The sequence below is a fragment of the Merops nubicus genome, unplaced genomic scaffold, assembly GCF_000691845.1.
Source record: "Merops nubicus isolate BGI_N331 unplaced genomic scaffold, ASM69184v1 scaffold25947, whole genome shotgun sequence".
NCBI lineage: Eukaryota > Metazoa > Chordata > Aves > Coraciiformes > Meropidae > Merops > Merops nubicus.
In genome coordinates this window covers 27794-44720 of record NW_008622671.1, presented here as the reverse complement: position 1 = coordinate 44720, position 16927 = coordinate 27794, and the positions used below count along the sequence as shown (strand labels likewise).

General features: G+C 40.6%; 1 protein-coding gene across 1 annotated transcript in view; it reads right to left on the bottom strand.

Moving 5' to 3' along the window:
* The window catches only part of LOC103777330 (AMME syndrome candidate gene 1 protein-like), a gene marked incomplete at its 5' end in the record, with an annotated part of 40331 nt that extends 27138 nt beyond the window's left edge, over positions 1–13193 (bottom strand). Inside the window, 2 exons of the mRNA XM_008944883.1 lie at positions 11582–11692; positions 13060–13193. Of these exons, the coding sequence (XP_008943131.1) occupies positions 11582–11692; positions 13060–13193 (245 nt within the window). The remainder of the gene's footprint in view (positions 1–11581; positions 11693–13059) is intronic.
* Positions 13194–16927: the final 3734 nt, after the last annotated feature.

Genomic DNA, 16927 nt, shown 5'->3' with positions numbered 1-16927 from the left:
AGGCTTCTCTGAGCAAGAGAACAGAAAGTCACCCTTTCAGCAATTGAAAAAGCAGAGCACAGAGAGCAGGCTCTCTATGGAATGAGGCTGCATGTGGAGCAGAGCCCTCCACAGACAAAGCCCAGCTGCTGCTCTCTGCAGTGAGGGATTAGCAGTCTAGGTCAAAGGAAAAAAGCCTCTCTGTAGCTAAGTGAGCAAACTGCAGAATGCATCCTCAGCACAGATGAGAAAGGGCCATCTAACCAGCTTGCAAATACCATGGAAGCTTCTGGGAACAGAAACAATCCCAGCATCAATTTCTTGACAGAACACGTAAAAAATATTTCTGGTGAAAAGCAGTGATGCCCTGCTAGAGGATGGAGGTTGCAATGACCTTCCAGTTATTTTAAAATGACATTTCTCCTTTCACTTCTTTGTCTTCATATATATAACAGGCAGGGTTTTTTTTTTCATGGCAAAACCAGCATGCTGTGCGTGGGGCTTCAACAAGAGCATCTCAAAGTAACTGGCCTAGAGATAACAGAAGCAGCTCCTTCAGTTGTCTTTCGTAAGAACTGAAGCTGTTAAAAATATACATATGCACATGGAGCTTTGGGTTTTTAAATGCAGACATTCAAATTTTGTTTAACCTTCATACAGTTGAGCCAGATTTGATTTTGGCTTTTAACATTGTCTTTATATTGATAGTTCAGTTGAAAGGGATAAAAGCCAATATTTGAAGAAAAAGAATTAAACTTCATTACCTGCTAAATACATTTATGTTCTAAACAATTTGCTTTAGCAACTTTTGTTATACAAAAAAAAAAAAAAAAAAGAAGTCTTCTAAATGGAGAAATATTGTTTAAATGTACCAGTGTGAAGGTATTTGTAATCTGTCTTTCGTTTATGACTAACCACTGAGAGTGTTATTGGCAATTAGGCTGGTATCTAAAGTGGCAAATTAATTGCATCTCACAGGTAGCTTGGGATCAATTTCAGTTTGTGGTAGTATAGAAGTCAGTAAAATTACTTGAGCTAGAAGTATCAGAAGTTGTACTGTTCAAAGAAACAAGAGCTTTTCTTCTTTTCCCCTGTCAAATCAAACCAAATTAAAACTAAATACAATTTCCTCAACTGAAAAATGCAGTAAAAAGAAAAAAGTGTAACATTATACATTTCAAAGTCACATTTGCTTGCTGGTAAAAGTTTGATACACCTGTGTCCATCCACTGACTTGCACAACTATGAGGTATTGCCAGTGCTGCAAAGGCCCTTTTTGGTGAGGCTGCAGTGGCAGCTCGTGGCAGATGGGGAAGTTCCCAGGAGCTGTGCTCAAGCTCCTCAAAGCACTTGGTAACATCTGTACAAGTTCCCCAAGTTCTGGGAGAGTTACTGATACACTGCACTCCTCCAGCCCCAGAGACTGCTTGCTGGCTGTTGACCCTGCACCACAAGCCATCTGCACTGAGAAAAATGATTCTAGCATTGCACTGGAACAGCAAAGCTACATTCAAACACATCAGCTTACGTACAGAAAATATACACCGAAAACACAGATGTGTGTCATCATTCCCCCTTGCCCCATATCCTTGCTTTAAAAATTGACTGTTACCAGTCCTACTGAAATTGGTACTGATGGCCAAAAAAAATTATCCTCCATTATGCTCAAAAATTTTTTCTCTGTGCATTAATTAGAGCTATATTTAGAAAAAAGTTTTAATTAAAGTTTTGAAAAGTCACAGAAAACTAGGAACCTGTGAGGGCAGAAATATTTTCTGGATCTAGATCAAATATTTCTAAGGAACTGTTTATTTACATCCTTACCAGATGCTTTGTAAACTGTATCAATATGCTGTCATTCCATAGCTAAGAAATCAAAGTACCTTCAATTTCTGTTGCTAAACTAAAGGCTGTCCCCACTATGAACTTGGATGGAGTATATCTATCACTCCAAAACCTTCTATGGAGTGCAGCTGAAAAGGTCAGAATTTGAAAAGTGCACCAGCAATTCAAAGGGAAGACACAAACCTGGGCTGCTTTTGTCCCTAATATATTTTTAAATCATGTTAGTAAAAAAAACCCAAATGTTATTTTCAGGTAAATATCTGTTTCCTCCTATAATGCACCAAGTGATTAGTAAAACTCCAGTCATTTGAAAATGATGAAATTCAAGACAGGCCAACTTCCCTCAGTCCCCTGCCCCAAGATCACCTGCTCACAAATACACAACACAAGCTGAAATAGTTCAGAGCACTGGAGCCTGCAAGACTTTGGGACCACCTCAAATCAGAGGCATGCTGAGACTTAGATGCCTTCAGAGATTCTTCAGCATGTTACACAGCTGTTTATGTCCCACCAGAGGTGGATACATGACTTCTTCTTGCAAGAGCTTTTCTACCATCTCAGCTGTGCAGCTCTGTAAAGAACAGAGCATCTCTCTTCCTGGACTCAACAGGACTGATTTTTTAGAAACATGTATCTGTTGGCACTATTTAAAAATACCAGAAAAATTCTGCTTCACAAGAGCATTTTAATTCTCATTATTCTGGTCTATTGAAAATGGCAAGTTAAACTTCAAAAGCTGCAACATGTTTGGGTTAAAGTGAAGAGAGATAACAAGGGCTTTGGAGCCTGGTTGGCCACACCCAGTTCGTGCTGCTGCTTCTTATAGAGTCTTAAAAGGATGTATCAGAAAACACCTAAATGGAGGAGGTGCTGACAGGCTGAAAACTTTGAGAGTCCTTTCCCACAGTGCCTCCCACACAAAGCTGCAGCCTTTAAAGATGTTAACAGCTTATAAGCATGAGACAATTCTTTTTCCTTTGACCTCACTTAATCCCTTGTAGTTTGTATTAAAACAGTAGATTTCACCAAAAATTAGCTCCCTGACCCAAACCAAGCCTTTAAGTTTACTTCTACTGGGCGAGGTATCTAATACACCACTGCTGCACCTCAAATTCCAGCATCTTAGGAAGTGAGGGGCAAACTATATTAACATCCTTCTCAAATTTAGCTCATATAAGCACTGGCCAGGATGTGCAGTGAGAATTTTTCTCCACACCTCCACTCGTATCTTAGCAATAAAGTTGTGGGAAACACCCCTTACTCTATATTATAAATAAACATCTACTGCTATGCTGAGAACAGCTAGAGAGAGAAGCTTGACCAGAAGCAGGTAACTTCTATGCCAACTTCTTCCATGCTGTCCTAGGTAAGAGTTTCCAAGTACACAAAACCTTTCCTTAAAACACAAGTGCTCTGAGACCTCATCGGGCGCCGCTCTGCTGGGCGAGCACCCAGCCCTGCCCTGGGTTCCTCAGCACGGGCCCATAACCCAGCACGTCTCTGTAGCACCTGGGAAAGCAACAAGTCACCAAGTAAAAAGTCAAGTAAAAGCAAACTCCATTCTAACAGATTTCTAGGAAATGTTTTGAAGAAGTTCACTTTTAAGAGTATCATACAAAAAGATCATAAAGTTGTCCAAAGCCCATGGAGTTCCATCAACTATCCATACTAGTAATGGAAAATTAAGAGTTACAGAAACAAAGCACTCTGCTGGGAAAACCTGGGTGGCCAGTTCCCCCTGTCACCACCCTCCCTCCCAAATGCTTATGTCAAGGAATATACTTCCAACCAAACTAGTGTTTCAACTCAACTAGAACTCTGTCTTTGAACTCACGGGGCGTGCACCATTTTCTTAGCGTAATAGAAGGAGACTGTGTGGGAAGAACATGAAATGCAGGAGCATCGTGGGAAAGACGAGTCACAAATGACATGGCTCCTCCCCACAACCCATCTGGAAAGTCTGAGCAAACTGCTGGACACCCCCAGTTGCTCATCCACATCCAATCAAATTTCAGGAATATCCTATTCGTTCAAAATGCCACAAATGATATCAAGTAATGTAAGTTGTTTTGTTTGATCATGGCTTTTCCAGAGCATGCATTTTATGAGAAGCACACTTTTTAAATTCCCAATTTTGAATGTATGTTTTAAAAAATAAGATGATGAGAGAAGTATTTTCATTCTGCATAGTATGTTCAGTTGTACCAAATTCTACTGCTGAGACCTTAGACTTATGACAGCCTCAGCAAAACCTCCTCCAAACTTCATTGAGCCACTTTATACAGCTATAGCAATTTTGCAATCGTTCTGAATTCTAAAACCCCATTTTTTCTAGATTTACAGTTACCTTTCATAAACGGTCAATTCACAGAGTAAGTTTATTCCACCAAACACAGAGATGCATTCCCCTGTGCCAAAGAATTCAAACTCTATAATTCCGTTTTCCCAGCAAAAGGGTAAAATGGTTATCAATATTTGATAACCCTGGATATATTTAAAAAGCTTTAGTAGGGCATCACCATGCACCTCTTCTTTCATAAAGATAATAATCCAAGGACTGGCCTTCCCTTTGCAGTGTTTTCCTTTGCTTTCTTTCAGGAAGTGTTGCTAAGGAAACAGACTATCATCTACCACTAGGTCCAAGGGTCTACCAAGGGTTTTCTAAAGGAAAAACAGACCAACAGTTACAAAATCAGTATCCCTTTTTTCCTACACACAGAGTAAGAAATGAAGGCAGAATTACTGTATCCCCGACAGACATAATGTGCAAGAAGCATACCTTCATCAGGGTGTGCTTCTCCTCCCTCCTAAACAACAATATTTTATTTTCATTTCATAATGAAATAAGGAGGAGCATTTAACCCAGCCTTAAGCAGAAGTTTGCGGGTTTTCCACTTCTGGGGCCAGTGTGGTATTTAGCTTTGCCCTTTAAGAAAAGGCAGTAGACTGTTCTGTTCAGCAACAGTTCCCTGAAATAATGACCTGGCACTGTGTGAAAAATCATCACAGACCTACTTACTGAACTGACTTGCAGAGCAGCTCAGCCTGGCTCAATAAATTCACACTTGTATGCTTCCTGTAGAGGTTCTGGTACTGTGAGCTTACATCACAACCCCTTTCACTACTAAACAACTCCACTGTAACAAAGCTGAGGATTTACCCAAATTAAAACAGTGCTATTTGTAAAACTAACATCTACAAGAGGTCAGCAACAAGCTTTTTTCAGCTTCGATGAAATTTAGAAACTTGAACAGCTCCAAGTTTCAGTGAAGTCTCATCTCTATACAGATGTCATGGCAGGCAAAACCCATGAGCCTGTATAAAACAGCCCCAGTTTCACAGAAGGTAATAGGGCACCAGTAAAAAAATTAAGGTGCTCATACCTTAATTTTGTATTTTACCAGAAGCATTTTGGAAAACAAAAGAGGGTTCCGAGATTATTAATAATACTACTGGAAGTCAGTGTCACCATAAATATATACATAGCTATAGATCTATGTGTCTTCTAATTTGTAAAGCAGAAGTTTACTGCTCAACTGCCTTAATATACCTTGGGCCCATTCTGACTTAGCTTTTAAGACAATTCTATTTAGTCAGCTGCAATTCCTATAAAAATCACAATAAAATATTTACACAATGTGCCTTATGTTTACTAACACTATAACTAAATATCCAGAACACCAGTGGAACCCTGTACATCTCACATGTAGTTATAACTTCAAAAGATAATTAGGAGAAGGGAATAGAAGTGTCAATTAAAGGACAAATCAAAACAAAATGATAATTTTAAAAAAATCAAAACTTGACCAGGCTTCTGTAGCACTTGACTCAATTGTTGTCTTAAAAAAAGATTTTCCTAAGAAGTTATAGAAAGGCTTGCATGCTAAAAGCTTATCTATTTTTATGTGACTGCATCAACCCAACAGAAGAGATTACACCTCTCTATACATCCCACCTCACTTACCAACTAGCCCAACCTGATTAAATTCCTTTTACTCACCAGAGAAACTTAAAGAATGCATTTTATAACCAACAGGATGTCTATAACTGTGCTTGACAGAAATAACTTTAAATACTCCTGCTCCTTATCACTGACTGTAATTGAAATGCTCTCATTTGTGAAAGAACTGCCCACTTTCCTGCACTGCTTCGCTGGGTCAGAGGAACAGCACCTGGCCAAGATGTGACAGATGGTGGGGACTGAAATCCAGAACTCATTTCACCCTGTCACCAAAGAGCAAACTGCAGCTACCTCTGCAAATGATTTACACACAAAGGTAAATCCGGTGCAGCACAGGCCAGCAGACTGGGACAGCAAACCTTGAATTTACAGAAGAGTGAAAACCAGGAACATCTCTCTCAGCTGTTTTGCATTTTAGCAGCTGGGGCAGCTCACAAATCCTGTGGCCACACAACAAAAAAGCCTTAAAGATCCCGTATCTTTAGCCCCTGCACTTTATCTCTCAGTCATGATAGGATATGTTTTCAAAATAAGTCCAGTAAAAATGGGTTTAAATTCATCTCTTGTCCTGATGTGGCCCATTGTTCCTTGGGTCTGCTCCCACCTTCTCTGAAACAGCTACTCCCTCCTCCCTACGGGTAAGGATGCTGCAAGATTATAGCATGTATGTATTCCCAAACCTCTGTCAAACACAACTTTAGCTGTGATTTCGTGACTGGAGGTTGCTACAAAGTGTTGACAATCACTTAAACGACTCTGCTGCTGACTAGGTGACAATATCTGCCTTATATTGATCACTGGAAGATGTCCATGTCATGGCAATGTCCTCAACTACCAATCTTTCAATGGCTCACCAGACAAGAACTGTGTTACTACAGATTTCCCAAAGCATCTCTTCTCCCCTTGAGATCCTCCCTCTGTTGCTGGTCATCCTTTAGTAGGGACAAAATCTGTGCCCTCTGCCTCCATAAAAAACTAAGAGGCAACCAGCAGATGCCGTTTTTCATTGAAACATCCAAGTGAAAAGGCAGCAACACGATGCCTCCTGGCTTTGAGAAGCATGTTCAACATACAAGAATAGTGTAACACTGGTGAATTCAGGCTGTCAAGAATCTACATTGCTCTCTGCAGAGTTTAATTTTGAAAGTGATAGTGCAAGCTTCATCCCACAATTATCAGGCACTTCTCATTGGTGGCCACCAGCCACAGAGCAGTAAATGAACAAGTTAAGCTGACTTGCAGCAGTGGTCTACTAGAAACCAAAGCCACAAAATAAGGCGGCCTGCAAAGTATTATCAGTGGGCAACACAGAAGCAACAACGTGGCCTGAGACACTACATGAAATGCTATTTACAGGAGTTAATTCACACTAGGACTTCTGTGAACAGTGAAGGTCACTACAGATGTCAAACCCATCCATAATGCCCCCAGCTCTGCAGTTCAAAAACTGCAGTCAGACAGAGGAGCAGGCTTTGCCCTGATCAACAGCAGTGACTCCACACCCACAGCAACACTGCCTGATGATAGCAAAGGCTTTGGGAAATTAGTGCTGAGTTGTAGGGCCTGATTACAGGGAAGGCTGAACAAGGCTGTTCAGTAAAAAGAAACAGGAATTAAACATTGGAGTAGTAATCTCAGCTAGATACAGGACAGAAGTTGCCCTGTCAGCACAAGTACTTGCCTCCAGCCTTTAGTAAATAAGGCCAACATCAGTACTGATGGGATCAGTCATTGAGCATTTTTCAGTTTTACCCCTTAAGTAAGTTTGCCATACCGTGGTCCTGCAGCTGGACAGTTAACTTCCCTGTGTGGAACAGGAGGAAAGGGTCAATGCCCACAGAGAGCAGGCAGGAGACATGGCAGCAACAAGGACTGAGACTTGAAACTGCTGACATTAAATACAGAGCAGTAGCTGATGCCACTGGTAGCCAAATCCTCACATGGCATCTACACCCAAATTCAGTTAGGAGAAATCTGGGTTGCAGGTTTCATTTCCTTCAATCTTGTGCCTCTCACCCCAAGTTTCCCTGTTTGTTTTTTCTTGGTCAACCACATTTAGGCTGAATGGCTGACAACAATCAGGCTTCTCTCAGGTGGAGCAGTAAGTAGAACACAAAACAAAAAGACTGATTACATCATATAGTCAGTTGAGACAGGCCTATACTAGTTAAGGAGAGTGGGTTAGATATTATTTTAATATTTAAAGCCAGTTTTCAGCCATTATGCTAATGCACTTAAGGCCTGGAGTCCTCCAGTTTCTCTTCATTGCTTTCTCCTGTGACTGAAGGTTCTCTCATATAACATCTCCCTTTATCTGCCTCTTCTCTGCTATTTCCCCTCCCCAGATATATATTCTAGATACATATTCCAGCCTTGATAGGATAAACCAACACAGACTTAAAACTGAATTTAAACACCTTATATGAAATGGGTAGGAAAAAATAAACTAAAATGGATAAATGAAAACATTTCACTCAGTATCTTAAGTGTAAGACAGCAGGAGATTAAAACTTCAATGTCAAAACCTAAGACTTACTGCTGAACAGAATAAAGGAAAACGTAATTTATCAACCTGTTAGGAAATTCTGTGGTAACCTGCTTCCAAGTTCAGTGTATTTTCTTGAAGGAGCTGTAAAACACAAGGTATTTTTCACAATCTGGACTAGTTTATTTTTATGCATTCAGGGGGGATATTCAATGAATACATTCCATCTAAAGTACTACTTTGCCCATGATAAACTTCTTCCATGCTAGTATACAATATTCAGTGCTGTAAAACATTCTGGACAACAAATTCCTACCCAACTAGCCTCCTAGTGAAAATATATATAAATCTGAATTTATCTTTTCATAAAGTTCTGCAGAAGTTTTTAATAATGCACTTCCTCTCCCTTGTGTTTCATTGCTATAACTGCAGAGAAAATTGAATTCTAACATGTAGATGTTATTAGGAATACAGTGCTAGTGTTTGTAACTGGGTATTCTCATCCCTCCTCTCGACTTAGGCAGATGCATCCAATTAATGATGAATCATTCCACATACATTTCCTGTTTAGAATGTACTGGCAATACCAGCATAATAACCTGCAGAGCTCAAAACGAGGAAGAGAAACTCACTTGGTCGCACATCATCACCACTGCTGTTTATAGACCCCCAAAAGGTGTTTAAGTAGGGGGGTGTGGGTGTCCCAAGAAAGAAACAGTTCACTGCCAGTTCCTAGATGAGCTATCATTATGTTGTTTTGAAGGAACTACCCTGTTGTATGCAGATAGAGATGTATATGCTACACACTGTACACAACATACAATTAGAGATCACTACTAGAATTAATGAAAATTTGATTTATTGTGATCCTAAGCACTACTCAGCATATTTGTAATAAAATTCTGTGTGTGGGAAACTGAGGATATTTTGATTGCTGAGCACAAGAGCAATTAAGACCAGCTGTTCTTCAGTATTGTTTTACTCACTGAAAGCCAGGTGACAACTCCACAGGTGCTGAAAAAGATAAGAATGAACTAAACAAACAACCCAGTTCTGTTTCTCCACGCTGTACCTTCAGAATAACTAGAAGTGCCTCCCAGTGTCAGAGTAAATTAAAGTCAGAAGAATATCTGCCACTATGCTCAACTGAAAATTATAGTCAAATTCCACTCTGGAGAAGCCATTCTCATTCTACCTACTTGGTCAATTAATTTTTGCCTTCCCTGAAGAAGTTTTGTCTTTCAGGAATTGTCATATCTTCTGCAGGAGCCTGTTGCCCACATACTGCTGGATCAAGCCACAGCGCTCTAGTTTCTGATCCCTCCTAGGGAGGCCTGTGGAGCTCCAAACTGTGAAAGTTCATAGACGTTGCAGAGGTGCTTCTGTCACTCCTCACATGCTCTCCTCCGGAACCTCTGCAGCTGAAAAGACTAACACCATGAAGGGAGCTGATGACAGGTAACCCTCTTTCTTTTTTTAAATCGTGACTGATACACAGGAACAACTTTCTCACACATTCAGACATGAACTTCACATTTCAGTGGTCATATCTGCAGTTGGTTGGCTTTTTTTTAAAAACATTTTTGGTGCCATAGAAATGAAAAAGGTTCCCCATAAAAGGCAACGAAATCCAATATGCCACTAAATATAATATTTTATTTTAAAATAACCGATGATCTCACAAAGATTCTTGAAAAATAAGCTGGTATATAGTTTCATTTCTCTCATTTGAAAATTACTGATCTATCCTCTGAATAGCCCAGTATAAACATTCACAGCATGTGGCCATCGTTTAAATACCACACTGAAAATATTTCAGTTCCCTTTAATTTGCATCACTCTGCATACATTTGGACTTCAGCTTTCAGAATCAGAATGAAGAGATAGGAATCTTACAAACATTCTTAAAGGTACGTAAGAGTACAGCCCTGTTTGATTTGTGAGCCTGGAAAAAGCTATGAGCAACACACACTACCTTCCTGGTCTTAGGGGGTAATTTCTGTACAAGCTCGTTGTTCTTGGTCAGGCACTGTGTAAAGTGTACACTTAAATGAAATATTCTCCAGTGCAGAGGGCAAGTTGTTCTTCCTCCAGTCTGGCTCACTAATGGTTAAGATTTTAAGGCTTTTAACCTTCAACAGAGAAATTGGTTTGAATTTTATGATAAGCTTCTTCTCATTGATCATTTTGATTGCTGATGCTTTAAAGGACACAAACAGAAACATTCCAGACTGTGTAATAAATAAAACCAACACAATAAAGGTAACTAGGTCTTTCAGAAGTCTGTAAGGACTCCAGGAGATGAGCAGTTGATTTCTTCAAGCTGAGCAGAGAAGCATGAAATGAACTTCAGCTTGCAACAAAGTAGGGAGACATGTAAGAAAGAACACGTCTCATTTTCATATTACTTAATACTGGGATTGACAGGGCATTTTAACAGCAGAGAGGAAGACCCTGTAATAGAGGAAGGCCTCAAAATCTGAAGTGATCTGGAGGCACCAATTATTTTAAATGATGACAATTTTAGACATCGACACGTGCCAGAATGTAGTTTCTATTTTAAAGCACTATAAACAATCTATTGTAACCAAGTGGAACAAAATTCCATTGATTCTTTAGAAAATAAGGAAACTCTTAGAAAAAAAACAAGTAGAAAGCTTGCTACTAGCTCTAGTGATAAACTTATTAGTTTTCACTCTATGCAAAGGAAATGGAACAATATTAAGGTGAATGATTTTAGGTGTAGATCAAAAATGAAGGATTATGCTGCCAGGGAGCGAAGGATTATTATCACTTACCTCCCTCATCCAGAAGCTTCCCACTCAGGGGCTGGGATGTATCTGAAGAGTAACATGTAATGGAAATTTGTAGCATTAAATTAACTGCAGCTGATTGGAAGGACCTGATGGAGAAGAGGTGAGAATACCTGCTGTTTTAGGAGTGTGAATAGGATAATCCCCAAATCTGACTTTCTGGTCTTCTGCCCTGACACTAACTACTTAGGTTAAAATTTGTCTGAACACTGGAAAAAATACTATAATAGTCAGTTACAATAAGCTTCTGGAGAGCAGTTTTCCAGACCAATAAAAAGAAAAAAGGCTCAAGTTATAGTTTTTAACTGAAACCGTAGCCTCACAACACCAGCAGTCAACTTACCAGGCAATACATTTAGCATCACAAGGAGATAGGAGTTTTTGTTGAACAGTACAGTGACACAGCCAAAAAACCCAACAGAAACCAAAGCACTCCTATCATCTCCTCAGTAGACTATTTAAATACCTAAGTCAAGGCTACAGAAAACACAGTCTTACCTAGTAAGTGTGTACTCCCTGAGTCCTGAATGCAGGTTCATGGCGGAAAAAGTACCTATGCATCCACGCAATCGTTTATCTCGGCCGATCTTCCACGTTACAAACAGTGGGCTGTGTCAGGGAAGAAAAACAAAGAGACATGAACACAGAAGCAATATTGACAGTCAGTGTGAAATTTCACCAGTGCCCTTCCCTTTTGGGCAATGGGGGCAAATCTCTGGAATATCTGAGCAGGCCACCGTATTTAGAGCTGCCCTTTGCAATTCTTTTGACTGTTCTAGAAACATTGCTCAGGTGATAGAACAGAGAAACAAGCCTACTGGAATAGTTACCAGGTAGAATGAAACTGCTTGGGAACAGATAATACATATGCTCAGTGTGCCTCCCCATTAGTCCTCTCTTGGGAACAGGAAAAGCCTCCCCTTAGGCATCACAAAGAGTGCTTTAAAGAGAGGGAAAATGCCCCTGCTGTAGTAGGCACCTCTCCACCTCAACATAAATACTTTACTCCTTAGCAAAAGAAACTACCAGAAATCCTTGGAAGACAAAATTTAGGAAGAGTCTCCAGACCTAAAGAACTGCCTGAGGAAAGGATATTTTCCTCCATGAATCCCAAGTTACTATTTAAGAATCTCAAAAATGACCAGGAATGGAGCAAAATCTCTAGTAAGTGAGCACGTCTCAACTATATGAGTGTGACAGTTACAAAGAAATATTTCTGCTGTCAAACAACTTTGTACCAATCTATACACTAAGGTTAGAAGAGAAGAAGCCATACAAGCTCTTGGGACCAAGGCTTTCCTTGAAGCTCTAGAGCACTACATGAATACACAAGAAAGAAAACTACACAGGCTTGACGTTCTCCAGGGAGTGCACATGGCTTGTAGAAATCCAGTCCTCTCAACTCTAACAGAGATTTCTAACTCTGAGATGAACAGGGAGGTACAGAGAAGAGAAGCATATAAAACCTACTCTTTTTCCACAAAGGAGACAATTCAAAGTGGATTACACAAACAACAGTGCACTTTCCCTTACTGCTAGCCTTAAAATAATAATTTTCAAAAGGCATTTCAGTCAAATGACTTGACCTAGAGTATCTCAATCAAATAGGTTCACATTTCTGCAGAAGCAGCAGCCTCACTCCTCCCTCCCCAAAGCCTGAAGTAAATCTGGTGTTAATTTTTGTGGAAATTCCCAGGCCATTCAGGCATAAGTATGTCTCATTCTTTGCAGGCACGCTGCACTAAAGCTGGCAGAAGCAAGGTGCAGCTCTGACGTTCAGAGCACCTGCGACCACCACACACACACTTAGGGATGCACAACTGATCACTCTCCAGAGCTCTGGGATCAGATGCTCTTCTGCGTTACCAGCAGGCTGAACTCATCCTGGTTTTCTTTGGAGCCATTTCCTACAGTGTCCTTCTGCAGTCCACGGCCATTGCCATGAAGATCAAGAAGCCTAACATGAGGTAACCTACCTCACACCAGCATCTGGGAAGCAGCAGGTTCCAAAGGTTGCCTTTAAGGAAGGGAGCAGCTCCAGAAGCACAGATAGAGTTAAAAAGTCAAGCTGGCTGCATGGAAAATAAGAATCTTCCTCCACTACTATCAGCTGCAAATAAGGGGGAGATTTACAACAGTGCACTGTAAGATTCACAATGCTGCACTGCAAGACAGCCTTTGAGAACCATGTCCTGTCTGACTCCTCATCTGAACAATCAGTAAAAGTACAATCCTCAGGCTTCTCTGTATTTTGTGAAACAGAACCTCCCTTTCTATCTTGCTGAGACTCTTAAAACACACCAAAGGCTCAGAGCTTTGTTACATGAGCAGATCAGTCACTGCACAACTGCAAGAACCACTGCACAGCATGGCAGAGATGGAGGTACCTGTGCTGGAGGCACACCCACAGGTGCCTGTGTGGGCTTGGGCTCCCAAGGAAAGGCCCACATCCCACTCACTTGGTCTGGTGTGGCACAAGATATCCAACAAGTGGTGGCAGAAGAGGCCATGCCTCTCAGTCTCTGCAGCACCAATGCAGCAGTCCAGGCCTCTCTGAACTTCCCAAACCTGTTGCTGTTGCCTGCTGGTAAAACAACTTCCTCCTTATTTGATTAAACTGGACAAGTTCCATTCTTTCAGTGAGGATGAATAGAAGAGGAAGATGAAGTCATATCTTGTTTTTGGATTTCCTTTTATTTCTTTACTCCCTTTTTTTTTTTTGGTCTGGTTTTGGTTCTTTTAAGCTGTTTTATAAAAACTAAAGAGCACAAAGCTAGAAGGGACTACAGCCTATCATTCTGTAGAATGCAGGTTCCTGCACTAGACTCCACTCAGACCAACAAGTGGCACATTACTCATTTTCAAGAAAGGTATCCCAGTTCCTCTAAACAGTGTCCATCAAATTATTGGATTGCAATGGCATCGAAGACACACTCTCCTCTTGCATAGAAACAAGCCTGAATAAGATTCAAATTGGACTTTAGGATTATTCTCTTGACCTTTATCTTTGGATTATGAGATTTATTAACTGTAATACACTTAGTGGAGGGCTATAATTCAGGAAAACACACGCATTTATTTTCTTGTCAGAACAGAATTCCTTCTACAATGTGCTGTTACTGCTGCTTTAAAAGGACAACAGGAGAAAATGTCCACAGACCATCACTGAATGTCACAGATTACAGAAACATTTGCATATGCTTTGAAGGTCCTTGTCATTGACTAACAACAGAAGTAGCACAGGTTATATGCATATATTTTTATACTAATGATGGTAATATAAGCATACCAATCAGACTAAATATAAACCTCTGTCCCTTGGGTAAATGAATCACAACTGGTAGCCACTCATGCTATACATCACAAAATTTGACTGACTAAAGGTGTTTTCCATCCTTTCAACTTCTGTATTGCCCAGCACTCGCCTCCCTGTTCCCCAGGAGCCACTAAAGGTATCAGCATGTCTACACAGAAGATGCAATTTTTTTTTCATTTCTTAACTGTCATCACAGATGTCTTCAAAGTGTAATATAGACCAAAGGTTCAGAGCAGTCAGTGACCCAAGAGGATTCTAACTCTAAAGATTCAAGAAGTAAAGCTGAAAGGGCCCTGCCGGGCTCCTGCTATCAAAAGGAATAATTATATAATTCTGTTCATAATGATCCACATTCTCTCTCTTAAAAAACTACTAGAAGGGGGACAAAACCCCCAAAATGAAAAATTAGAAGGTTGCCTCAAAACCTCACTGAAGTTCAGATTTCCTGCCAAAACGTTTTCCCAGTCAGCTTGGACCTAGCTATTCTTGTGCCAACATTGTCTTTCCCTTCCTGGTTATTATTCCCCAAAGTATTTATAGTAAGAATTTGTTTGCCTCTCCAGACTTCACTTTGCTGAGCTAAATGGGTTGTGTTCACTCAGCTTCCTCTCAAAGGCAGTCTTTCTGTGTGGACCATCACAGCTCTTCTCTGGGCCTTTTTCCAGTTTAAATTCCCTTTCTTTGAACATCCATATCCAGAACTGTACACACAGTTACGGAGGAGGGTCTCACACCTGCACTAATGCTTCCACTTCTCAACCAGAAACAGACTGCTACATTTTAGGGTTCATTCTCACAGCCTAATACAAAGTCCAAGCCCGCCACTCAGAACTTTGCAGAGCATTTCTAGTCTTACACTAAACAAAGAAAGTAAAAAAAGCTGCTCACAGAACTTGGACAAGCTGTGCAGAGAAAAGAATTTGTTTCACACTAGTGATGTTGGTTTGCTTTTTATTGACACCCTTGGTTTCAACTGCTCACTTATTTTCCCCAAGCCTGCAATGCTATTCTTGGGTTTTAAAGCCAATAACCCACAAATAAACTCGCTGTCTAACATGACTGCAAAGCTGAGATCTGAAGCTAAGTGTCAAACTCTACAGACACTGATGTCAAGAACAGCGAAGTAAATATGTGCATTTTCAACTTGAAAAAAAAATCCTTATTTTCATCTGTTATGTTTTTCTTAGAATAAAAAGAGGATTATTTGAGCAACACACAGTTAAACCTAAAATGAAAATTTACACCTCTCCAGGCACTTGAAAGAAAACAGAAGAGAACAATAGAAGAGAAAAATCTTCAGTAAAAAGCAGAAGAGGCAGCAGATGTGATGCTAAAAGACCCTTTTATCCAGTGACATACAGCACGGATGTGCATCGGATGCTGGAGCGCCGAGCGCTCTTCTGGCCTGAAGGAGTTTGAACACACATATCCCACAAGAGTGGGTGAGCATACTGGGGTGGAGTGTGCCTACCTTGCTGACTCTGCCTCCCTCTTGATCTAATATGGAAGCTGGGGTATTTCTTTGGTTGGTTGTTTTTTAAAAAAAATTGCACCAAACCAGATGCTGCACTTCCCTGGGAGGACTCTAACAATCAGCCTCAGGTAGTTCTCTTACTCCATTTAGGCTGAAGCCTCTCATTGAAAAGCAAAACAGCTCCAAGCTTGGGAGTGAGCTCTCTTGAATCAAAAGACTTGGAAATGTCCTTGTCTGATGGGTTATTCAGCTTCTCATCGCGTGCCAGGAACCTCTGACACAACCTGCTGACAGCATTAACAACAGGGGTGATGCAGAGTACCCCAAATACTCAGTAGCTGAAAGTTGGTGGAAGATGTTTCAAACTGTACAGAAGCAAAAGGGACCCAATACAGACCCTTGGAAGCATTTGTAAATATCTTAATCATTCTTCTTTCCTAGGGCTCTGTATTTTCAGATTGATTGTTTGTGAGCCAGACACTAAGAAAATATTTCCATCTAAAACTATTTACAGGTGTCACAGCAAATTCACATGCAACCTAAAGACTGTAAACCTTCCATTCAGCCATTGCCTAATTTAATATTTATTGAAAAAGTCTTCTAAATAGCAGGCAGCTGTTCCAGTTATTTGCTGTAGAGGTTGTCAGGCACTACTCCATGAAAACCAGCTGACCATCCATACCATTTCCCCCTACTTTCAGTTGCAAAACTGAATTGAGATCGTTGCACCACAGGAAGAGGTTAAACTAATATTGTTTCCTTATGTACAACTGGTGTCACCAAAAGGGGCCTACAGACATACTGTGCCTCCTTGGCAGACTACTGAAATACAGGCGTGTATCCAACGCCCTCACCACTGACCTTAAAGGCTAGCCAGAAAATGTGTGGCTGAAGCACAGGTCACCCGATCAGAGTCCTGCCCCATGTGTCACTTCAGCTACTATTACACCATTTTCATTAATGAAGAAAGTAGGACAGCCCTGTGCTTGAGCATTAACCTCTTACAGCATCTGGAGAACCACAGCACCTCACAGGAAGGTCCCAGGGTACAAAC